General features: G+C 53.6%; 3 protein-coding genes across 6 annotated transcripts; all 3 read left to right on the top strand.

The window, feature by feature from the left end:
- The first annotated feature begins 1772 nt into the window (after window positions 1-1772).
- LOC123625716 (glutathione S-transferase theta-1) lies at window positions 1773-11362 on the top strand. The gene is made up of 5 exons (XM_045534238.1): window positions 1773-1928; window positions 4471-4558; window positions 5956-6106; window positions 10509-10685; window positions 10892-11362. The coding sequence occupies exons 1-5, from the start codon at window positions 1817-1819 to the stop codon at window positions 11084-11086; spliced, it is 723 nt and encodes a 240-aa protein (XP_045390194.1). The 5' UTR covers window positions 1773-1816; the 3' UTR covers window positions 11087-11362.
- A 1449-nt stretch (window positions 11363-12811) lies between these two features.
- On the top strand, window positions 12812-18937 carry LOC123625715 (glutathione S-transferase theta-3-like). 3 transcript variants are annotated; one of them, XM_045534235.1, is made up of 5 exons: window positions 12812-13068; window positions 14505-14592; window positions 16317-16467; window positions 18017-18193; window positions 18532-18937. In XM_045534235.1, the coding sequence occupies exons 1-5, from the start codon at window positions 12957-12959 to the stop codon at window positions 18724-18726; spliced, it is 723 nt and encodes a 240-aa protein (XP_045390191.1). In that variant the 5' UTR covers window positions 12812-12956; the 3' UTR covers window positions 18727-18937. The 3 variants fall into 3 exon arrangements, with proteins under 3 accessions (XP_045390191.1, XP_045390192.1, XP_045390193.1); XM_045534236.1 differs by having other exon boundaries at window positions 18503-18937; XM_045534237.1 differs by lacking the exon at window positions 12812-13068 and adding an exon at window positions 13230-13245 and having other exon boundaries at window positions 14510-14592.
- A 1424-nt stretch (window positions 18938-20361) lies between these two features.
- DDT (D-dopachrome tautomerase) lies at window positions 20362-23128 on the top strand. 2 transcript variants are annotated; one of them, XR_006730628.1, is made up of 4 exons: window positions 20362-20540; window positions 20874-21049; window positions 21706-21831; window positions 22891-22977. XR_006730628.1 is itself a non-coding variant. In XM_045534234.1 (3 exons), exons 1-3 carry the CDS (start codon window positions 20433-20435, stop codon window positions 22961-22963), a joined length of 357 nt encoding a protein of 118 aa, XP_045390190.1. In that variant the 5' UTR covers window positions 20371-20432; the 3' UTR covers window positions 22964-23128. The 2 variants fall into 2 exon arrangements, 1 of the variants encoding a protein (XP_045390190.1); XM_045534234.1 differs by lacking the exon at window positions 21706-21831 and having other exon boundaries at window positions 20371-20540; window positions 22891-23128.
- Window positions 23129-23657: the final 529 nt, after the last annotated feature.

The raw sequence follows: 23657 nt of genomic DNA, 5'->3' as shown, positions 1-23657 counted from the left end.
TTTGATAAAATCTAACGTACTTACATGATGAAATCACTAAACAGATGAAGATGAGAACTTCCTCAACCAGATAAAGGGCATCTATGAAAAACCTGCAACTAACATTATACTTATTGGTGAAAGACTCAATACTTCCCCTGCTAAGATCAGGAATGAGACAAAAATGATCACTCTCACTACTTCTATTTAACGTTGTACTGAAGGTTCTAGCTAGGGAAATTAGGCAAGAAAAAGGAATAAAAGACATCCAAATTGGAAGGGTAAAAAGTAAAACTATCTCTATTCACAGATGACATATTGTAGATCAGAAACCCTAATGAATTCAGTAAAAAACTAGTAGAGCAAATAAAGATGTTCAGCAAAGTTGCAGGATACAGGATCAATACACAAAAATCAATAGCATACATTTGCAATGAACAATCAAAAAATGAAGACAACACTTCCATTTACAATAGCATCAGAAAGAATAAAATACTTACAATAAATTTAGCCAAAGAAGTGTAACATTTGAACACTGAAAACTATTAATACAAAGTGCTGTTGAAAGAAATTAAAGATCAATTCTGAAATGTGGACCAAATTAGGTTTTGAACCTGCAAGACAGGCCAAGCCATGGAAGGGTGGAGTCACCCAGAAGTGCGGATAAGGAAACTGTTGTATCCTCTGACATCCTCTGTTTAGCTCCTTTGTTAAAACTTTTAACATGGAGATCCGGATTTCTCATCTTAAACTTTTTTTTTCAGATAAACATCATTATGAGCTGGGCACAGTGGCACACCTGTAGTCCCAGCTACTCCAGAGGCTGAGACAGGAGGATCACTTGGGTTCAAGGGTGTAGTGTGCGATGATTGTGCCTGTGAATAGCCACTGCACTCCATCCTGGGCAACATAGTGAGACACTCTGTCTCTAAAAAAAAGAAAAGGAAACGGAAAAAAATCATTATTACTAATCTTCACTTTCTTTGTAGAACTATTCCTTACTGTAGAAAGCATTATGCTCCTGCTGACACAGTTTTAGTTGGACTTGTTTTAGAAAATCACACGTGAGCCTGATACCATTTAACCGGTGGAGGGTCCTGGGGGTCTCTAGTCGGCAAGGGGCAGGCCTGGGCTAAAGGCTCAACAGGTGAGTCCAGGGGCGGGGACTTGCAAGGGCCCTGGAGGGCTCGCGCTTCCCTGTCATTTTAAAGATGGAAAAACGGAGGCCTGGAGAAGGGAAGAAACGGACCCAGGGAATGTGACTGAGGGCCATGCCCTGGCAGGAGCAGGAAGACCAAGGCTGTCACGTTCCAGGGTGGGCAATTGGAATGATGTGAGTGACCACAAAAGGCTGAACATAACTTGAGGCTTTGCCACTTGTTGGCACCCACATCTCTGGAGTGTTGGGCCAAGAGGACAGACTCTGGAGCCAGATTTTCTGAGTCTAGAATCATTCAGTGCCTCAGTTTCCCCATCTGTAAAATGGGAACGATAAGAAATTCTGACAGATGCTGCAGCGTGGATGCAACTTGAAGACATTATACTAAGTGAAATGAGCCAGTCACGAAAAGACGGGGACTGGGGCCCCTCTGCTCAACCTTCCAGGGGCGACTTGTCCCTTGACCAATGCCTGGGATCGCTCTGGAGCTGGTGGGCCCGGCCCCTCGGACGTGCCCCAGGGCTCCTGCCATTGGCCTAAGTCCCAGGCGCCTGAGCCACCCAATGGGACGCGGCGGCCGGGGGGCGTGGCCGCGCGGGGCCTGGTCTGAGACCCTAGACACCCCGCAGGAGTTTGTCGTCCCTTCCCCGTCGCGAGTCCCGTCAGCCCGTCCCCGCCATGGGCCTGGAGCTCTACCTGGACCTGCTGTCGCAGCCCTGCCGCGCCGTCTACATCTTCGCCAAGAAGAACGGCATCCCCTTCGAGCTGCGCGCCGTGGAGCTGCTCAAAGGTGGCCCGGCCTTGGGTTTGGGGAACTGAGGGGTCGGAGAGGGACCCGGAGGCAAACATCCCGTAGGCAGCAGTCTGCAGCCTTTCTGGCACCAGGGACAGGTTTCATGGAAGACGATTTTTCCACGGACTTGGGTGGGGGGAAGGAGCGGGGGGCGGGGGGAGGAGTGGGGGCGGGGAAAGGCGCGGGGAAGGGGCGGGGCGGGGGAGAGGGGAGGAGCGGGGAGAAGATCGGGGGCGGGGCGGGGGAGGAGAGGGGGCGGGGAAGGGGTGGGGGAGCAGGAACGGGGTGGGGAAGTGGGTGGGGGAAGGGGCGGGGGGAGGAGCGGGGGAGGGGAAGGGGTGGGGGAGCAGGAATGGGGTGGGGAAGTGGGGGCGGGGGAAGGGGCGGGGGGAGGAGCGGGGGAGGGGAAGGGGTGGGGGAGCAGGAATGGGGTGGGGAAGTGGGGGCGGGGGAAGGGGCGGGGGGAGGAGCGGGGGAGGGGAAGGAGGGGGGAGCGGGGGAGGGGAAGGAGGGGGGAGCGGGACGAGGAGGGGGAGGGGCGGGGGAAGGGGCGGGGAGGGGAGGAGCGGGGGCGGGGAGGGGGCGGGGGAGCGGGGGAAGGGGCGGGGGCGGGGGGAGGGGAAAGGGGCGGGGAGGGGAAAGGGGAGGGGCGGGGAGGGGAAAGGGGAGGGGCGGGGAGGGGACGGAGGGGAGGGCAGGCGGGGGTGTGGGGAGGCGGTGCTCAGGCGGCGATGCTCGGCCCTGTTTTCCTAACAGGCCAAGGGCCGGTAACCAGTAACAGGCTGTGGCCTGGGAGTTGGGGACCACAGCCTTAGGGAACCCCTCCCCGTGCCACCCACTTCCTGGGGCCATCGCCGGTCTGGTTCGGAGACCGGGCCCAGAAAGATGAGCCACGAGGGAGACCCCAAGATTCAGGAATCCCGCCAAACTCTGCTGGGTCCCACAGAATAGACTATGGGGCTCAGTTGAGGCCCAGTAAAGGGGCGGGGGCATGAAGAGAGGAGAGACCTGGGCCTAGGGCTTGGGGACCTCCGGAATAGCGATGGGGGCAGAGTGTAGACGCTGGGACAGTGTCGGGACAGTTGGCCCCACTGCTGAGATTCCGCGACAGCAGGCAGATGAGGCTTTGCTCCAGGAGGGGACTTTCCAGGCCTGCACTCTGTACTGGCCCGGTCTGCGCTGGGGAGCCCCTTCCTTCTGCTGCTCCTGTTTTGCCTCTACTCACTCTGTCTTCCTCCTCTCCTGTCGCTGCTGGGGATGGAGGCTGCCCCAGGGGGAGCTGGGAGCAGGAGGGGACAGGGCGTGGTGAGCCCTGCACATTGAGTAGGGTGTTTGTTTCTCTGACAGGCCTCCAGGGCCCTCGAGGACCCAGCTGGCAGGAGGGGGTGGGACGCAGGACCTGGGTGTTGCTGGGGGGCACCCTCGTAGGCCAAGCTTTCCACCCAACGCTCCTCCGCGCCGTAGCTGGCCCTCACCTGCCTTTGTGTCTTTGCACTCGCCTGTCCCTCTGCCTGAAACTTCGTCCCCTCCTGGCCTCTTCTGGGAACTGCCCGCTTGTCCTGCACAGGGGATTACTTCTGCAGAGTGTGGGGCAGGGGACGGGACACGGGGGACAAGGGGACGTCCAAGTTGGCTGTCAAATACAGTGGTGCAGACAGAGATGTGTTTTACTAGGGGAGAAGGGCAGGTGCTCCTGGTGAGGGAACCGTCTGAAGGGAGGATAAAGAGAGAGTAGCAGGTGTGGGCGAGGCTGGAGGGTTAAGGTGACTGTGTATGGCTTTGAAGAGCTGATGCAGGGGTAATGGGGAGCCACTGAGAGCTATAGAGCAGGGCAGTGATGAGACTTAAGTACCCTGAGAAGCTTCTCTCTGGCTGCATCTGCGGCAGAAAACCACTCAGACCAGCTCAAGTAGAAGCCAGGGTCCCTGGGCTGCACCTTTCAGGAACTGAGAGTGGGGCAAGAAATGTGACTGTCCTGGCTTCATCAGAGCCTACGGGCAGGGCCAGCTCTGTGTCCCCAGTGCCCAGGGCAGGGTGAGCAAGGTGACACAGGGGCCAGTAGAAGTTGGTTACAACTAAATAGATTCCAGGAAAAGGCCACTTCTCTGTGTTTGGTGACCCTGCCTGAGAGTCCATGCGGGAAGGATGCTGTAGTAAGTCAGCTAACTCAGGTGACCTGCCCCTGCAGCTTGGGGCACTCCAAATGTCAGTTCAAGAGGCTGACCGTGGTGGGAAGAGGAGGCAGGTGGGGTGTATGTGAATTCCCAGGCACCATGCCCCGGGGGTGAGCTCTGTTGCAGACGCCTGGGCTGTGCCCACAGGGGCTTGGTGAGGGGTGTTGAGATCTATTTTGCAGCATCTGGCAGAGTAGCCTCCTTGTCGTCCCGCAGGGGCCCCCACCAGCCTTTACCATCTGGGAGGACAGCCCGGTAGGGCGAAGAGCCATGAAATTGGGGCCTGGGCATCGCAGGGAGTGGGCGCAGGCCATGGAGGGCTCGGTGTCTTCCTCCCGCCACCCACCATGCTGGGCTCTCTGCAGGCCAGCACCTCAGCGATGCCTTTGCCCAGGTGAATCCCCTGAAGAAAGTGCCGGCCTTGAAGGACGGGGACTTCACCTTGACTGAAAGGTAACCAGGACCCTGGGGCTGCTGCTAGGCCCTGCTGGAACCATCCTGTCCTAACGCTCCATTTTATAGATGAGGAAACTAAAGTCAAAGGCAATGGGCCCCTTTGCCTGACATCCCACAGAGAGTTGAGACTGGAATCCAGGCCCCTGCTGGCCTGCTGTTCCGGTTCCCAGAGGCTTGGGACAGTAAGCATCTGCTTTACTTCTCCACCAGTACTTAGATTGCTGGTGACAGTACCCCTGGGGCCGGGGCGCAGGGTGGACCCTTTTTGTCACCTGAGTCACCCATCCCGTAAAAAGGAGAACCTGGCATTTGTGTTTCAGAGCTCATCTCTGAAATCTTGGGATAGATGCACCTCTGATTGAGTTCCTCTGACGTTGTGCCAGTGACATTCTTCCTTTCTGGTGCCCCTGGTGTCCTGAGTCCTTGTGTCTGCTCAGTGTTGAAGCTCCTGGGTACCAGCCAGGGGCAATGTGCAGGCTCTGCATTTCTCTGTCACTGCTCTCACCCTGGGGAGGTCTGTGGCTCACAGGGACCTGCAGCCCTCCCCAAGGTGGCTTAAACAGTCAGCTGGGAGCAAAAGGAGCTCTGGGGCACCCCGCACAGACAACCGCATCATTAAGCTGGGGCGTGGGTGCAGGATTCTTCATAGGGGACATGGGCCAGTGGCAGATACAGAGGCTTTCTGCTCTTTTGGCTGGGGTGCCCAACCCCTGGGATACCCCAAGTTCCTGAAAGCTTTTCTATGGCCCCAAATTGATACATCCTCAGTGTCTGTCCAGGTCTAGCCCTGTCCAACACCATGGCAGCCTTCATAACCCAGGGCAAGAGGAGAGCGCCAGGGGGCCCTGTCTGTACTGCAATTCCAGGACCCTGTAGCTCCCCAGTGTTTCCCGAGTGATATTTTAGAAGCCAAACTACCTTGTTTTAGATAGGAGCTACTTCTTGGCAGAAAGAATGACATAAAGACAAAGGGACAACAAGAAAGCCTTTTGAACAGTCAGGCCATGGGAGGCTGGTCTGAATGCCAGAGGATGAGAGTGGATGCAAACTGGAAAGAATTGAGCTTCCTTAAGGCTCAGCTTTGATTTCACCTCATCCAGGAAACTCTCCTCTGATCAGAAACTGTCTCCGAACAGTTAGTGGGACACTCTACTGTGGGACTTTGCCTGGTGGTAGGACAAGTTTGGGTATAATATTAGCCTCAGAAAGACTCTCAGCTGTGCCACTAAGGGCTGAGTGCCCTGGGGCAAGTTCCTGCCCCATTCTAAGCCTGGTTTCCTTGTCTGGAAAATGAGGCTAATACCTTAGATTGTCAGGACAATTAAAGAAGCTACTGTGTATAAAGTTCCTAGCACAATGCCCTTCCCTCACCCATCATGCACGCACCCTCACAGTGTGGCCATCCTTCTCTACCTGACTCGAAAGTATGAGGTCCCTGACCACTGGTACCCTCAGGACCTGCAGGCCCGAGCCCGTGTGGATGAGTACCTGGCATGGCAGCACACAACCCTGCGGAGAAACTGCCTCCGGGCCCTGTGGCATAAGGTGAGGCTGGGGCGATGAGGGGGTGGCATTGATGACATCACCCCAAAGGCGCTCAGGCACCATCGAATTCTTCTTTTCAGTTTGGATGGTTTCTACTGACCTGTCTTTGATTCTTTCTTCTGTTGTGCCAGGTTACTGTTAAGCCCATCTAATACAGTCTTTGTTTGAGATATGTATTTTTCAGTTCTAGAAATTCCATTTTTTTTTGTTTTCATTTCTCTGCTGAAATTCACTATCTGTTCATCCATTTCATCTATCTTTTCTTCTAAATTCTTTAACATATTTATCACTGTTTCCTAAAGTCTTTGTCAGCTAAATTGAACCCCTGGGTCCTCTCTGGGTCTGTTTCTATTGCCTGTCTTTTCTCCCCTTGATTGTGGGTCACATTTTCCTACCTCTTTGCACGTCTCATAATTTCCTATTTTGTGCTGGACATTATGTGTAAAAGAAGAGTAGAGATTGAGTTATATAATAAATGCCCCAGAAAGGGCTTGCACTTTCCTTTGTCGGGCTGCCAGGATGTGAGGCTAATCTCTTCTAGCTAATCAGGGCGTGAGCTGGGTTGCAGCTTTAGTTAGTTTCAGTTATCTCTGGTTTCAAATATTTTGAAAGTGAGATAAGATTGCTAGCTCACTCCAATAGAACTTTGGAATCTAAAAACCAACTGTCACCATGACTGTGAGATCTCTCTACTTTTTAGCCCTACCCACCAGTTCTCAAATTGCTGCTTAGTCAGAAAAGCCCTATGCCTGTGGCAAGCCTTCTCTCTGCCTGCTGTGCCCAAGGAAAATGAAATTGGAATAAAAATAACTTACCTAGGAAGGGCTCATGCCTCTCAGGAATTTAATTCATTTAGTTAAGTGCTGTCCAATAGAAATACAAAGTGAGTCACATATGTAATTTTGAATTTTCTAGTACCCACATTTAAAAAGTAAACAGAAATTAATATATTTTGCTTAACCCAGTATATTCAGAATATTATCATTTTGGCCAACAAGCACATGAAAAGATGCTCAGCATCACTAATCATTAGGGAAATGCAAATAAAAACTATGAGATGCCATTTCATGCCCATTAGGGTGGCTATCATCAAAAACAAAAACCAGGCCGGGCACGGTGGCTCACGCCTGTAATCCTAGCACTCTGGGAGGCCGAGGTGGGCAGATTGTTTGAGCTCAGGAGTTTGAGACCAGCCTGAGCAAGAGCGAGACCCCGTCTCTACTAAAAATAGAAAGAAATTATATGGACAGCTAAAAATATATAGAGAAAAATTAGCCGGGCATGGTGGCACATGCTTGTAGTCCCAGCTACTCGGGAGGCTGAGGCAGCAGGATCGCTTGAGCCCAGGAGTTTGAGGTTGCTGTGAGCTAGGCTGATGCCATGGCACTCTAGCCCAGGCAACAGAGTGAGACTCTGTCTCAAAAAAAAAAAAAAAAAACAAAAAAAACAAATAACAAGTATGGGTAAGACTGTGGAGAAATTGGAACCCTCATGCACTGTTGGTACCAATGTAAAATGATGCTGCTCCTATGGTAAACAGTATGGCAGATCCTCAAAAAAAAATTAAAAATAGAATTACTAAGTGATCCAGCAATTCCACTTCTGGGTATATACCTAAAATAATTGAAGGTGAGGTCCTAAAGAGATATGTGTATACCCATGTTCATAGCGTTATTATTCATGATAACCAAGTGTCCATCAACAGATGAACGGATGAACAAAGTGTGGGGTATACATACAAGGGAATATTATTGAGCCTTGAAAAGGAAAGAAAATTCTGACACATGCTACAACATAGATGAACCCTGAAGATATTATGCTTAAGTGAAATAAGCCAGTCACACAAAAAGGCCAAATGCTGTATGGTTCCACTTATTCAAAGTACCTAGAGTAGTCAAATTCATAGAGACAGAAAGTAGAATGGTGATTGCTAGGGGCTGGGAGGAGGGGGCAATGTGGGGTTACAGTTTAATGGGTACAGAGTTTCAGTTTTACACGATGAAAAGTGTTCTAGAGATGGATGGTAGTGATGATTGCACAACAATGTGAATATACTGAAACTATGTATATTAAACTGTACTTTTAAGTATACAATATACACTTCTGAACTGTACCCGTAAAACAGAATGGTAAATTTTGTTATGTGGCTTTTACAGCTAAAAATTTTCAAAAATATTTTGACTTGTAATCAGTAGAAACATCATTAATGAGCCATTTTACATTCTTTTTTGTACTAAGTCCTCAAAATCTGGTATGTATTTTATGTGTACAGCACATCCCAGCTAGGATCAGCTACATTTTTTTTTTTTTTTTTTTTTTTTTTGAGACAGAGTCTCACTCTGTCTCCCAGGCTGGGGTACACTAGTGTCAGCCTAGCTCACAGCAACCTCAAACTCCTGGACTCAGGTGATCCTCCTGCCTCAGCCTCCCAAGTAGCTGAGACTACAGGCATGCACCACCATGCCCAGCTAAGTTTTCTATTTTTAGTAGAGATGGGGTCTCGCTCTTGCTCAGGCTGGTCTCGAACTCCTTAGCTCAAATGATCCTCCCACCTCGGCCTCCCAGAGGTAATCCCAGCACATTTCGAGAGCTCAGTAGTTCCTTGTGGCTGGTGGCTGCCATATTGAACAGCAGAGGTTTATGCTTTTTTTTTCTTTTCTCTTTTCTTTTCCTTTTTTAAAAGTTCCATAACCCTTTGATGGCTTTAGAAAAAAATAAGATGGCTTTCTTTCCAGTGTCATTGTTACGGCGTGTGCAATGGCCTTTTGTGACTGTCGATGTCCTGATCAGAAGTGGAACTCATTTTTTAAAACGTATGGCTAATTCTGTGTCACAGGGGTTTTTTTTCTGTCTCATATCATTTTTTATATAAAAAAGGAAACACTAGTGAACTGTCCTCAGTCCTTCCTGAGAGACCATCCTTTCTCTTCACAATTTAATACATTATCACATTGATGTGTAGCCAGCCATCAGCAAAATGAAGTTTTGCTTTGAGTGTTTAACATTTTATATCAATGCTCTCACACCATTTTGCAACTTGTGTTTTTCACTCAGCATTATGTGTCTTAGGTTCTTTTTCGTAGTGCTATGGTTAGATCTGGGTAAATTTCTCATTTTTAACTGCTCTATAGTATTTCATTATATGAATAAATCAGATTTTTTTTATTATTATTGCATTTGAAATGTAAAGAGGAACAAAGACATTTTTTAAAACCATAAGAACTTTGGAACCACTGAATCAGAGCGAAGGGGAAATGCAGGCTTGCAGGGGAGAGGCAGGTTAGTAAGTGAGGGAGGTCAGCAGGGTGGGGGTCTGTGGACTAAGAGCCCACTGCAACCCTCCCGAAGGAGAAGCTTCTCCCGAGTGGCAGCCTTAGAGGCTGAGCAGGGATACCAGGTAGGAATTTTTAAGTTAAAAAGAAGCTGGAAGTCTAAACTTTTCTATGAAATGTCTCAATTTTTAAATATCAACAACTGATGCATATTTTTTTAAAACTCTGCAGCCAAAGAAATGTGCATTGGCTTCCAGGCCACCAGTGGGCTATCTCTGATCTACCTTGCATGGGGAGGAAGCTGATGCCCAAAGCCAGGGCTTGTGTACAATCCTAGCCTTGTTAACTGTTTCCTGAACCCCAAGCTCCCCAGAGCAGTTTGACCAAATGAAACACCTGGCTAAGAAATAGCCCCTCCCTCATTCAGCATGCACCGTGTGTCCCTGATGGCTCTGCCTGGCCTGAGAGAGTTGCTGAGGGCTTCCCCTTCCAACGCCCTCCTCCGCAAATCCTGGACACCACCCACTCTCTCCTAACTCTCCTCCTTAGTCTGGAAGATCACTGGGTTAGAAGACATCGGTTCTGTGCTTGACTTAGTCTTTTCTTGGCTGTGCCATCTTGGGCAACTGACTGCCCCTCTCTGGGCCTCACTAGCCATTTACGAAATGAGCCATACACTCTGTTGTTCCTACATTATGGATGAGGAGATTGAGGCTCAGAGGGTTTGAGCATCTTGCTCAGGATCACACAGTTTGCAAGTGACAGAGCAGAGATCTTAAAAGCCCAGCCTCCTGATTACTTATACTGTAAGAGGTACTGGTTTTATATTCAGAGGGGAAAGGGGCTGTAAAATAGATAGTTCCTAAGCTAGCTCCCTCCCCTCAAAAGTATTAAACCGGTTGTTCAGTTTGAATCATTCTTTCTGATGCCCCTTAGGCTCAGCCAGTAAGAAATCATAGAAATAGAAATATTTCTGGGGAAAGGAGTCCCTAACCAGGCTGGGGAGGAAAGGTGCATGGGACCAGGAGTCAAATCCAAGTTTTGTGGGGTGTTTTTTTGGGGGGGGGGTTGTTTTCCTGCTTGCAAGGCTAGGCAGGCCCCGAACCTCCTCTTTTCCTACCCAACCCCAGGTGATGCTCCCTGTTTTTCTGGGTGAGCCGGTATCTCCCCAGATGCTGGCAGCCACTCTGGCAGAGTTGGATGAGACCCTGCAGTTGCTCGAGGACCAGTTCCTCCAGAACAAGGCCTTCCTCGCCGGGCCCCACATCTCCCTGGCAGACCTGGTGGCCGTCACGGAGCTGATGCATGTGAGTACTGCGGGCACGGGGGCCACCAGGCAGGGGCCCTGGCTAGTTGCTGAAGTGCTGCTTATGCGGTGCCCCCTCTCTCCCCAGCGGTGGGCCTGTGCTTACGTGTGGAAACCCCTTCTGGAGCTCTGTGCTCCGCAAACTGGGCCTGTGCTGCCCGTCCTTGGCCTTACCCATTCATCCCCATTCTGCCCTTTGCCCTACAGCCGGTGGGCGCTGGCTGTCAAATCTTCGAAGGCCGACCCAAGCTGGCTGCATGGCAGCAGCGCGTGGTGGCAGCGGTGGGGGAGGAGCTCTTCCGGGAGGCCCACGAGGTCATTCTGAAGGCCAGAGACTCTCCCCCTGCAGACCCCATTATCAAGCAGAAGCTGATGCCTGGGGTGCTGGCCATGATCCGGTGATCTGGGAAGCCTCACCTTGCACTGCCCGTGGCAGTTCACAAAGCACCTTCATTTCCAATGCCCCATGGGAGGCAGGCTCCGCGAGCAGGAGTGGCTTATCTGAGACTTGCCTGAGTCCCACGGGGCTCCCCAGGCCGGGGGTCCCCCCCACCCTCTTCTACAGCTGCCTGACAGCCACAGTAATGATGCACGCCCAGACCTTATCTCCTTTAATTACTGAATTTCATTTTAAGTTTGGATAATAAACCTGGGCTCAGCCTGAGCCTCTGCTTCTAACTCTGATGTACGATTTATTTGACCTTTCTCTGTCCTGGCCCTGGTTTTCATCTCTGTCCAAAAGACAAGCCCCTTCTCAGGCCTTTGCCAGCTTCCCCCAATGGTTGCCAAGAGTGGGATTAACAAATGCCCTATAGCCTTCTAATTCTTGAAGAAAGTGCCAGCACAGGGGGCAGCAGGCATCTCACACATGTGGGCTATGGGCCTGGTTAACCCATAAATTGGCAGAGTTAGCCTCCCAGGACATGGTCTTTACTGTTAATCCCAAATCCTGCATCTCTCCTGAGGAATTGGTCAGGAGAAGATCTAGACAGCAGTTCTCCTGCTGGGGACCCAGTCCTGCAGGGGCTTAAATGCTGTGCCTAGGTGCTTGGCCGTAACCATAAACAGGAACGGAGCGCTCTGATAGCTGATAACAGTGTGGCCTGCTGGTGGGGGTAGGACTGGAAGGCAGCCAGGGAGCAAGCGGGGAGATTGGATATTGCAGTAATCTGGGCCAAAGATGACTTGTGGAAAAGGGCAGGCCACCGAGCGGGGTGGAGGATGTGGCCACTCTCAGTCTGGAGAGGGCTGCAACACCAGGCCAGGAAGGCACACTCCTTGGGGGATAGGTCTTCCTTAAATGGGACCATGGGGACCAGGGAGGCAAAGCTATTCTCAAGCATTGGTTATTCTCCAGTAACCAATCCTCTTGCCAAGGAGCTTTCTCTGAATCTTGGATTTGGGGACAGGGTCTTCTCACCTCAGGAAGGCCTCCTGGGAAACGGGGGTATCATTAGCCACAGTCCTCAGGAGCCCCCACGTTGCAGTTGGAGGGATTTGGCTCAGCAAAGTGGGTGGAGAAGTTATGTGTAATCCCGGGCACCCCAGGAAACTTCTGAATAGGCCTCACAGGGCCTCAGCCTTGGGAGAGAGGGATTAGCTGCATTGTAATGAATTCGACCCTACCGGGGGACTGGGGAGGGACAGCTCATTCTTTCCCAGGGTGTGGGTCTGGCCTCCACAGCGAGCGCAGGGCCCGGTACTCTCCCTCCCCAGCTTCCCTTCTGGGAGCTGAGCCCAGGCAGGGGGTGAGGAGGCGGCGGCACCTCCCTTCCCCTCCGCCCCTTGTGTTTCAGGGAGACTCCGAAGCCAGGGGGCTTGGGTCGACCACGAGGAGCCCAGGCCTTCCGCCCCTAAATTCACTGAGGGTCTGTGCTGGAAGCGCCCTTGGTGTCCCGCTTCTCGTTGCCATTCTCCCTGCCCCAAGGGAGGGTGGACACTGAGGTCAAGGGAAGGGGTGTGACCCGTCAGCAACGCCCGGGTCGGAGTTGAGGTTCGCCTGTGCGGTCCCGGCAAGGGAAGAGACCCTCAGCCTGGACTGGGTCCGGGAGAGGGGAGGCGACAGAGCAGGGGAGCCTCTGATTGGCCCAAAGTTCTCCGGAGCCAACCAATGGGCGGGGGGGGCGTGGCCGGCCCCGGGCGTCCCGGGCCGTGAGCCGGGGGTCTGCGCCTCGCTGTTCCTGCCGCGGCTCTTTCTCGGGGCTGTCCCCTGGGCTTGTCCACCGCGCCCGCCCCGCAGATCTGCCCGCACTCCGCGCCTGGCCGCCCCGCCATGGGCCTGGAGCTCTACCTGGACCTGCTGTCGCAGCCCTGCCGCGCCGTCTACATCTTCGCCAAGAAGAACGGCATCCCCTTCGAGCTGCGCGCCGTGGATCTGCTCAAAGGTGGCCCGGAGAGCCGGCGAGGGGATCCGGGGCCCCGGGTGCAGGCCGACCCCGCCTGTCCGCGCAGCTTCGCGGTCGGGCCAGCGTGCAGGCCGACGGGAAGAGTTGGGGTCTCCAGTGTGGAAACCGTTGCATCAGTTATTGCCCAGTGAATCCAAAACATTCTTCCAAATACAGGTTAAGAGGGGGCAGAGCAGATGCAGGGGGAGTGTAGGGAAGCAGAGTGTGGGCTGGAATATCTCAACCCGGGGGCTTGGAGAAACAATTAAACTGCCTCCTCCTTTCCTGGTGGAGAGGGTTGGTCTCCTCTTTACTCCTACCTGCCCCTGGCTAGATCCCTTCCACTTTTATGTCTCCCTTGCCATTCTTCTGCCTTTTCTTTTTCCTGCTTCTCACCCATGGAGCTTCTCACCCAGCTGGAGGACCTGTTCCTAGAGGATGGAGGGGCCTGCGGCAGGACTGTGGGGGAGGCCAGCACCCTCACCTGAGGCTGCAGGGTTTGCTGGTCTGGCTGGCCAAGAACACAGCTGGAGCAGAATTCAGTGGAGGAGGCGGGGCTATAGCTAGACAGTAGGGCAGGCACCAGGGCCCGAGCCCCGTGGGCCGGCCAGACGGAGGCCCCTGCTTAGCTGAGCCCTCCCACAGGCTGCCCGTGGTACCCCTAGCTTGAGCACCTCCTGCAGGACAGAGGCAGCTTCTGGAGGGAGAATGGGCAGGAGTGATTGTGTCCATTCAGTAGAGAAGCAAAGAGGCCCACAGGTAGGCCTCTGATCCAGCTGGAGCCTGGCTTGACTGAGGCCCTCCGATCCACACACCTTAACTGGGCACCTAATGTAGCCTCCAGAACTGGCCTGGGCTAGGGCGGTGTATGTGGAAGTGAGTCAGACCTGGGAACCCCCAGTGGGAAGGGACCTTGAGAGTTTGACACAGGAAAGGAAGAAGAGCTTAGCTGCTGGCTGCTGGGTGGCTGAATGGGGCCGGTGTTCCTGGCAAGAGTGAGGTTGGCCTGAGGGCTGGGAGCAGGTGTGCGTGGGGCTCTGGGGTGTGGACAAGTCACCCAGCCTGGTCAGAGGGGCCTGATTCCCCACCTGGCATAGGAAGATGGATCAGAGGGGACATGCCTAGAGCCCAGGGAGGAGACTGGAGGGGCTGACTTATGGATGGAACTGGCTGGGGTGGGGGGGTGGATTATAGCTCCAGGGAATCACCCTCCCCTATGATCCAAGGGGGTGGACCCAGGAAAGGCGGATCTCTGATGGTCTCAGGCTCCATGATCCAGTGACTAGCAGAGTGGCCTCCTCTTCCCTGATGCCTCCCTTATAGGGGCCTCAGAAAGCTAGTGCCTAGGTTTTGGGGTGGGGGTGAGGTCAGGCAGAGACCCCAGAGGGCTCAGGGTTCTTCCCGCCCCACACTCACTCCACTGCTCTTCCTCAAAGGTCAGCACCACAGCGATGCCTTTGCCCAGGTGAACCCCCTAAAGAAGGTGCCAGCCTTGAAGGATGGGGACTTCACCTTGGCTGAGAGGTAACAGGTCCTTGGGCTGCTGCCAGACCTTGTGGGGCGAGTCAGCCATCTGTGTGTCCGCTGTTGATGGGTTGGACCACAGCCTGTGGGCCCAGCACCTGTGCCAGCCCCAGCGAGGAGAGTGGGCTGAGTTGGGCAGAGGCACCCAGGGCTGGAAGGGGCTGTTACAGCATCCCTGCTCTCCCCCTGCATGGTACAGATGAGGAAACTGAGGCCAGGGGAGGGGAGGGACTTGCACAAGGCCACAGGGCCCAACCTGCTTCTGGGCTTCCTCACTGCCAGCCCAGCCCTTAGAGATAAGGAGAGTGCTAAGTATCGAGTGGCCGCTGTCCCAGGCACCTTAGAGCGACCACTTCTCCCACAAATCCTGTGGGGCAAGTGCTATTTCCCACAGTGGGGGGTCAAGGGAACACCCAGCGAGCTTCAGTGGCTGTTTGCTGAGCATCCACCAGGGCCAGCCCATCGAGGCCTGGGCTTGAGCAGTGAATGTGTCTCAGCCCTTGCACTCACGGAGCTCACGTCCTAGACTGGACAGCTGACCGTAACCCCCGTAAGCATGTAACACTGCAGGTGTTGATGAGTGGAGAAAATAAAGACGATAAGAGTAGGATGTTGAGGGAAGGCCCCTGGAGGAGGTGGCATCTGAGCAGAGACTTGCAGGAACAGAGGTACAAGGCATGCGGGGAAGAGTGTTCTGGCTGGAGGGAAGGGTGGGGGTGAAGGCCTGAGGTGGGACGATGGGTGGGGTGCAGGCTGGAGAGCAGGGGGCCAGAGTGGCTGGGGAAAAGTGAGAAAAGCAGGAGGTGAGGGCAGAGGGTAGTGTGGGGCACAGGGAAGCTTTTGGCTCTTCCTGCAGGGGGATGGGACCATCGGAGGGTTTTGAGCAGAGGAGAGCTGTGATCTGACTTATGTTTTAAAGGATCCCTCTGGCTGGGATGACAAGGCTACTGCAGTCACCCAGCAATCAGCGCTGAGGCCCCAGGCCAAGATGGTGGTGATGCATCGTGGGGGCGGTGGGTTCTGACTGTTCTTGAAAGTTGAGCTGCAGGCTTTGCTGAAAGGTTGGAGAGATGGGAGCCAAGACTGGCCTCCAGGTTGGTGGCTGAATAGTGCCACATAGTGCCTCTGTGTTGGAGCTGGATTCATGTTCAGAGCCATTTGACTCCAGAGCCTGTGGTCGCTGGACAGGCCAACACCAACAGAGGCATGATGAGCTCTGGGGGTCAGGCTGCACGGGCCACACGTGATGGGGGAGAGGTTAGGGAGGACTTCCTGGGGGAGGGGGCTGGAGCAGTGGGCAGGTGGAGGGGAGGTGGGATGGTGTAGGAAGGAATGCTCCTATGTCACCTGGGAGGCCTTCTCCCAGCCCCAGAAGAGTCTGAGGAGATAGCTGGCCATGCTTGTGGCACTGTCAATGCTTTGTATATTTTGGGGAGTGGTATGTAAGCTGCTCTCATCCTTTAAGACTCACACTAAGTTCCCCTTCCTCCTGGAAGCCTTCCCTGAGCCCCTGGCCCCTTCTGAAATCCATGGTATTTTGTTTCTTACTTGCTGCCCTTAGTTCAGATGATGGGCTGGCCCAGTGGAGTTGTGTGACCTTGGGCCATTACCTAATCTTTCTGGGCCTCACATTCCTCCTCTGCACCATGGGGACAGTGAAAATGCCCCACAAAATAGCTCAAGAGTGCCTGGGGCATGTCTTTGCCTCTGCCATGTCCCCCCAGCGTGGCCATCTTGCTGTATCTGAGCCGCAAGTACAAAGCCCCTGACCACTGGTACCCCCAGGACCTGCAGGCCCGCGCCCGCGTGGATGAGTACCTGGCATGGCAGCACACGACCCTGCGGAGTAGCTGCTCCCGGGCCATGTGGCAGAAGGTGAGTCACAGAGAGGCAGGGACACCTCCCAGTATGCTCAAGGGATCGTGCTTCATGTTTAAAAAATTCCATTCAAAAATAAAAAAATAACAAAACAAAACAAAAAATTCCGTTCAGACCTGAGACCTTAGAACACCCAATCCTGGAATGCCAGAGACTGCCTGATCCAACCAACTTGTTTCTCAGAGGGGAAACCAAGGCACGGAGCCGGGAGTGATTCCGTCAATGTGCCTTGATTCCTGATTTACTAGAAGTCAATCCTATGCCTTCTGCACACTCCAGGCTGCCTGCGAATGTTGCCTTTTGGGGGAGGAAAAAAATCCAAATCTTCACTTTGCTACACACATAATTCGCAGATGGAGAGGAATTAAGTAAAAAAGCCAAACTAGGGAGAAGTGAGGAAACATTTCAATAAATGTTGGTCTGATTTCTGGGCCCAAGAACACTGGAAGAACTCAACAGAGAAAAGACTCATAGATTTTACATATACAATGAAATTTTATACAAGAAAAAAGATTAAATTTAAAACAAGCAAAATGCTAGGAAAGATATGTTAGAAATTTTATCTTTGAGATGCTCTTAGAACTGGCTGTCAGACAAAGATGCCAGAAAAAAATGGGCGAAGGAAACCAGTAGGGGTTTAATTGAAGGACGGAGAGAAACAGTCAATAAATGGATGAAAACATGTTTAACTCTAATAAGAGTGAAATAAGTGCACAGCAACACAACATGCACATATTATTTTTACTTACCACATGTGCATATGTTTTTGAAATGTGTACTCCCAACTAATATTTGCAGAGTGCTTACGCGGTGCCCGGTACACAGGGAGTGCCCTGTGTGTATGAGGGAGCATGAAACCGGCCTGCTCATGGCAATAACTAGGTTTCCATAAACTTAACTGCGCCCTCCTGGAGCCTCTGGGGGCTGGGAGCAGAGCCCCCCACCCCCAAGCTGGTAGGGAGGGAGCCTGGTGCATTTGAGGACAGAATGGAGAGAAGTTGAGTGGAGTGAGTGCAGACCCTTGCTACTCAAAGTGTGGTCCATGGACCGGGAGCATTGGTGTCACCGGGGAGCGTGTTTGTTGGAAATTTTGGAGAGTCTCAGGCCCCACCTCGACCTATTGATTGGGAACATGCACTTTAACCAGATGTCAGGGGGATTTGCACGCACATTCCCATTTGACAAACCTGGGTGTAGCAGCAGACGGGGTGGGGAGTCAGGAGAGAATGGCTACTGCCTGGGGAGGGCTCTGTGTTGTGACCTTCGTTATGAGGGCAGTGGGGAGCCATGCAAGGTTTTATGCAGGAAAGGGTATGGGCAGACTGAGATCACAGAAGGATCCCACTGGCTGCCCTGTGGAGGACCCAGGGAGAGGTAGAGGTTGCCCCTGTCTGAGCAGGAGAAGAGGGCTGCTGGTGGCCATGGGTGGAAAGGGGTGGGCAGAGGTGAGGAGAAATCCAGAGGGCTGGTGATGAAGGGATGAGGGGGGAACCAGGATGGGCTTAGGGCAGAGCCTGACCTCTCTCTCTGCCTGCCGGCCCACCAGATGATGTTCCCTGTGTTCCTGCGTGAGCCAGTGCCCCCTGAGACATTGGCGGCCACTTTGGCTGAGCTGGACAGGTGCCTGCAGCTGCTTGAGGACAAGTTCCTGCAGGACCAGGCCTTCCTCACTGGGTCCCGTATCTCCCTGGCTGACTTGGTGGCCATGGCAGAGCTGATGCATGTGAGTGCCAGGAGGTGGGCCGGCCCAGTGGGCAGCGGGGAGTCCAGGGAGGGAGCCGACATCTCAGCCCACGTTGTCCTTTCTGGCTGTGGGACCCTGGGCGAGTCACTTCCCCCACTGAGCCTCAGTGTTCTCATCTATAAAATAGGGCTTCACAACCCCTCACCACAGGGATGATGGGGAACTTCCCATTGTCCCCTGGGAGAGGGACTCCCCCATCCCATCACACACGCACATGGGGGAGGAGGGAGGATCCAGTCAGGGAGTCTCTAATGCAGGTCATGCTGCCCTGTGCTTGGCTGTGTCCAGCCCCTCCGCCTGGCTGTCTCTCCCCGTAGCCTGTTGGCGCTGGCTGCCGAGTCTTCGAAAGCCGACCCAAGCTGGCCACGTGGCGCCAGCGCGTGGAGGCTGCGGTGGGGGAGGATCTGTTCCGGGAGGCCAATGCAGACATCCTGAAGCTCAAGGACCTGCCTCCGGCAGACCCTGTCACAAGGGAGAAGCTGAGGCTCTCAATGCAGGCTTTGTTGCAGTGAGCGGGTGGCCTGTGCTGGCAGAATACTGAGATGGAGCTGCCTGTCTCCTTGGCTGTCAGGACTTCCCGTCTGAGTGGGCTCTGGTCCCTAGTACCCTCCAGGCATCGTGCCTGTGTGTGTTCCCTTTGTCTCCCCACCCTACTTTTTCCCTTCTGTTCCAGCTTCCGTGTCACCTCCGGAACCTGCTTTAGTAAACACTTAGTGGACCTTGCCCTTCTTCTGTGTGAAACTTTCTGTGGTTCCTCACCTTCCTGAGGCTAAAGCACATGGCATTGAACTTTGCTTTCAAGACCTTGCCCCCATGCCTCCAGGCCACCCCCTTCTGGCCACACACATTTCAGATCCCTCTCCCAGCTCCCCCCTTGGCCTCCTGGCCTTGGCTCCTGCTGTTCCCTCCTTATCTTTTTTGCCTGGTAGACCTTCCTGGACTTTCGGCATTTGGCACCGGGTCACTTCTCCAGGGACACATCCCTAACCTCCCCAGCCCCAGCCCAGGTCAGGTGACCCCCTGGGCTCCTCAGCCCATTGTTTCCCTCCCTCAGTCTCAGCAGGCTCCATGCCCCTGGGCTGAGCATGAATCACAGATGGGGGCTGACCTGATGGAGAGATGTCTGAATCAGGCATGGCCTCCAACTCCTAAGTCTCCCTCTGGGATGATGCTGCCTTCCACAGGTGGGGCGCAGGGCTGGGTTCATAAACCTCCTTGTGGGGAGGGAAGCCCCTGGTCATTCCTGGCCCTCCAGGTGCCGCTGAGCAGCTTTGCTCTCCCAGGCCTTGTAGCCCTGACCACTGGCTTCTCCATGCCCCACTCTAGCTCCCAGACTTGCCACCTGTCCCTGTGCTCTCCCCTCAGGACTGTCACAACCTACTTATCTTGTGTCCCAGACCCTCTGATATCTGAGTCATCTAATAGATGAAATGCTAACAGGTCAGGGCCATGACAGATGCAGACTCTTGGCCCACCTGCCTTCCCATGGAGGCTCCTTTAATATGCACACTTGTACACAGTGTTTATGTGTAATTGAAATTGTACACATATACCCCCACAATTTCAATTATATTTGAAATTTACAATTCAAATTTGCAACACTGATGAAAGACTAGGTTTAGTCACACCAACAGATTTTCATGTTATAAATAATACCTTTGCCACCCACGGCGGACAGTGGCTCACCACTGGCACAAGAGGCTACAAAGCTGGCGTCACCAGGTCTCCTGATTGTTCAAGAGAATCTCAGATCTCCATATTGGAGGTGAAATTACCTTTGAAATGGTGGTAACTCATTCAAAAAGTTTTAAACTCCCATGACATTCGTGATTAGGGTCGAGCCTGGGAAAGGCCCCTACAGGTGTGTGTGTTTTGGGGGATGTTTTGATTTCTACCTAACTATGGGCTAGGAACCCGGCGACCACAACGCGGAAAACTTTCGCTAGCCGGACGGGGCGGAGGCAGGGCAGGGACGCGGTGGGCGGGGCCACGACGGGGCCAAAGTCGTTTGGGGGCGTGGTTAACGCAGTGGGCCGAGCGGTAGTGGCGAGGGTGTAGCCTAATACAGCCAATCGGGAGCGTTGGGCCTCTGCCCAGCCAATGAGGACCCTGGTTGCCGCGGTGCCCCGCCCCTGCTCCCTAGTCCTGGACCCTTGGATACCCCCGGTCGCACTCCGCTCGTTCTGTCTCCGCCGCGGCCGCCAGCGCTCCTGTGGACATGCCTTACATTGAGCTGGACACGAACCTGCCCGCCGATCGCATCCCCGCGGGGCTGGAGAAACGTCTCTGCGTGGCCGCTGCCGCCACCCTGGGCAAACCTGCGGACGTGAGCGTGGGCCGGGGAGCTCCGGGCGAGGGGAGGTTGGTGGTCCAAGAGTCTGGCTCTGTTCCTGCCCCGCAGCGACCCCGGCTTTTCTTTCCAGAAACACCCCCACTGCGCCCGCCAAGCTCTGACTTTCCGTGCGCCGTGACCCCATGGCTCCCCCTTCCCACGTCTGCCCTCCTCTGCCATGACCCCGACGTGACCTCCAAAGGACCCCGACCTGTGCCCACAGCCCTGACCCCGCGAGCCCTGTGCGTCTCGGCTCTCGGGCGCCCGGGTCCCTAGAGGTAGCCTGGTCCGCCCCAGCTTAGGGAAAAACTTTCGTGTCCTCCGCAGCGCACGAACGTGACGGTGCGTCCGGGCCTGTCCATGGCGCTGGGCGGCTCCACGGAGCCCTGCGCGCAGGTGGTCGTCTCCTCGATTGGAGTGGTGGGCACCGCGGAGCAGAACCGAGGCCACAGCGCTCGCCTCTTCGAGTTCCTCACCAAGGAGCTGGCCCTGGGCCAGGACCGGTGCGTAGGGGTCGTGAGAGGACCCATTCTGGACTGCTGCGAGACAGGAGGCGGTGATCCCAAATCAGGAAAAAAATACATTTCTTGCCCTGCCCAGGAGGGTCCCATCAGGGCCTGGTGCCCTGGGGCTCTTTGATCCCTTAAGCTCCCAGGGGGTGGGTCCATCGTCACTGTGGCAGCCGGATGGAGTGCATTCCTGGCTCAGCTCCTCAGTGTTTCCATCTTTGAACTGGGAAGGCTGTTTTTTAACCACTCCCCAGAGGCATCGCAAGGGTCTTGTGGGATGGTCTGTGTGCCGTACATGCCCTGGCATCTGGCTGAAGAAGCCAGAGAGTGTGCTTTCCTCGAACTTTTCTAGGCTGCTCAGAGGAATTCTGGGTATGTCCAGAGGTTGTGACCTTTGGACTTGTCCAACCCAGTTCCAGGTGAGGCTTGGGGGTGGGTCACAGAGTGTGAAAACAGCATTGGCCTGGGTGTGTACACACCTGGGTTCTAGACCCAGCATAGCTGGGGGACCCCAGACAAACCTGGAAATGAACCATCTCCCGTTTGCAACCTCTTTTGGGAATGGCTGGGGGAAGGTTGATTAAATGAGTTCCTGCCCCTACAAGAAGCCCCACAAGAAGCCCTTACAACCCAAACCTGGCATTTTGCAGCACAGTTCAAGTTTCCTCTTGGGTGAAAAATATTCCTGAGCCAAGTCCATACCTGTGAGGAAATACGGGCCTGAGCAGCTTGAAAGGACAGTTCAGAATGGAGCCTTTGTTGGCCCAGGAAGGCTGGTGGGTGCTCAGACCTGGTTCTCATTCTGGGGAGGGATAATACAGTTAGCCCTCTGTGTCTGTGGATTCTGTATGTGTAGAGTCAACAAACTGTGGGTTGAAAATATTCAAGGAAAAAAAAAGGCTGAACATGTACAGACTTTTATTCTTGTCATTGTTTCCCAAACAATACAGTATAACCACATAGCATATACTTTACATTAGGTATTATAAATAATCTAGAGATTATTTAAAGTATATGGGAGGCTATGCATAGGTTATACACAAATGCTACACCATTTTTTTTATAAGGGCTTGAGCATATAGATTTTGGTATCTTAGGGGGTCCTGGAACAAATCCCCCATGGATACTGAGGGACAATCGTAATACTAACAATAGTGTACGAATGCTTGCCATGTGCCAGGTACTCTACAGGTACTTTACATGCATGATCGTGTTCGGTGCTTACAAACCCTGTCCACACTCCCCTCATGCAAACATGCCATCCCTTTGAGGTAGATATCTCCATTAGGTGGATTTCACAGGTGGAAAGACTGAAGCTGTCATAATTGTCCTTCCCTGCCCCAGCCAGGTTATTCCAAGCTCTGGTGCTCTTCCCTGGAAACTTCCTGACACCTCTGTTAGAGGGGCATCATGTTCACTCTTTCCACAGACAGTAGTTGGGGGTCACCCTGTGCCTGGCCTTGGGCCAGGCTTTGAGAAAACAAGGGTGCCTGAGGCACTGCATGCCCTCAGGGAACCTGCAGTTAGGAGGAGGCGGGCTGCCCCTCCCAGCCCACAGACTGATAGGTCTGTGATTGTGCGTACAGCATACACACTGAGACTACTGTGTTCAGTGTCTGTCCTGGGTGGGCCATGCCGATGTGCAGCCATCATCCCACATCTGACATTCCCATTGCCCTGTCAGGGGTCAGGGGAAGATCATACTGTGATGAAAACGTTTGCAAAATGCCTGGTGGGCTGTCCTGGGATCCCACAATGGGAGCACCTGATGGGGGCCTTGCAAGATGAGGTGTTAGCCAAGGAGCTGATGACTTCTTTTTCTCTATCTCCTGAAGGATCCTTATCCGCTTTTTACCCCTGGAGCCCTGGCAGATTGGCAAGGATGGGACAGTCGTGACTTTTTTGTGATTGGCATCTGTGAGCTGATTGCCCCTTGCAGAAAGACTTCCTGGCAGAGCGATGGCCTAATGGATACCAGCTTTGGACAATCCTTCATGCAGACACGTCTGTGACCTCACAGTCCTCTTTTTCCCCATCCTCATGCTAAATAAATGAAGAGAGCTTCATGGTTCACACATGACTTATTTACCTCCCTATACTTCTCCTGGGCATGCTGGGCCACTGGGGGCAGCAGGGCTGGTGGATGAGGAGGAGACCTTAGGGAACCCGGAGGTGGGATGTTTCCTGTCTTCAGGGCTGCTGTCTGATATGTTCAGACTGCTCAGATCTCGGGGTGGAGGGCTCAGCCTGGAGGCTTTCCTCTCCACACTCACATGCAGGCCGGTGGGGAGGTGCAGGCAGCTTTAGCTGGTCCACCCTGGGCTTTCCTGTATATTCTGCTGAGATCTCCTGAGGCTCTTGTCCTCAGCCTTGGGTACGCTAGGCCATTTTCTGTCCATGGTCTGCTGTACCAGGCAGGGGAACAGGGCAGGCTGGGCTTCAGGAACCTTCTCTGGGCATTCCAGGGAAGAAAACTGCCACTGTCTTCCTTGACTCTTGTTGAGAATTCTTTGGAGTTGTCCACTTTGTAAAACTCGTGTCCCAGAATGCCAAACCTGGAAATGCAGCATTTGCTACTAGAAACTGAATCAGTGTGGTCCGA

This window comes from Lemur catta, chromosome 21 (assembly GCF_020740605.2).
Source record: "Lemur catta isolate mLemCat1 chromosome 21, mLemCat1.pri, whole genome shotgun sequence".
NCBI lineage: Eukaryota > Metazoa > Chordata > Mammalia > Primates > Lemuridae > Lemur > Lemur catta.
Note: the sequence above shows the minus strand (reverse complement) of the source record. Positions and strands in the feature narration are given on the sequence as shown.

Coding starts and splice junctions, on each gene's coding strand:
- DDT (XM_045534234.1), top strand. CDS start 20,433: ATGCCTTACATTGAGCTGGACACGAACCTGCCCGCCGATCGCATCCCC. Junction 20,541..20,873: donor CCCTGGGCAAACCTGCGGAC/GTGAGCGTGGGC, acceptor TGTCCTCCGCAG/CGCACGAACGTGACGGTGCG. Junction 21,050..22,890: donor CTGGCCCTGGGCCAGGACCG/GTGCGTAGGGGT, acceptor TATCTCCTGAAG/GATCCTTATCCGCTTTTTAC.
- LOC123625715 (XM_045534235.1), top strand. CDS start 12,957: ATGGGCCTGGAGCTCTACCTGGACCTGCTGTCGCAGCCCTGCCGCGCC. Junction 13,069..14,504: donor CGCCGTGGATCTGCTCAAAG/GTGGCCCGGAGA, acceptor TCTTCCTCAAAG/GTCAGCACCACAGCGATGCC. Junction 16,468..18,016: donor CCCGGGCCATGTGGCAGAAG/GTGAGTCACAGA, acceptor CCGGCCCACCAG/ATGATGTTCCCTGTGTTCCT.
- LOC123625716 (XM_045534238.1), top strand. CDS start 1,817: ATGGGCCTGGAGCTCTACCTGGACCTGCTGTCGCAGCCCTGCCGCGCC. Junction 4,559..5,955: donor GACTTCACCTTGACTGAAAG/GTAACCAGGACC, acceptor GCACCCTCACAG/TGTGGCCATCCTTCTCTACC. Junction 6,107..10,508: donor TCCGGGCCCTGTGGCATAAG/GTGAGGCTGGGG, acceptor ACCCAACCCCAG/GTGATGCTCCCTGTTTTTCT.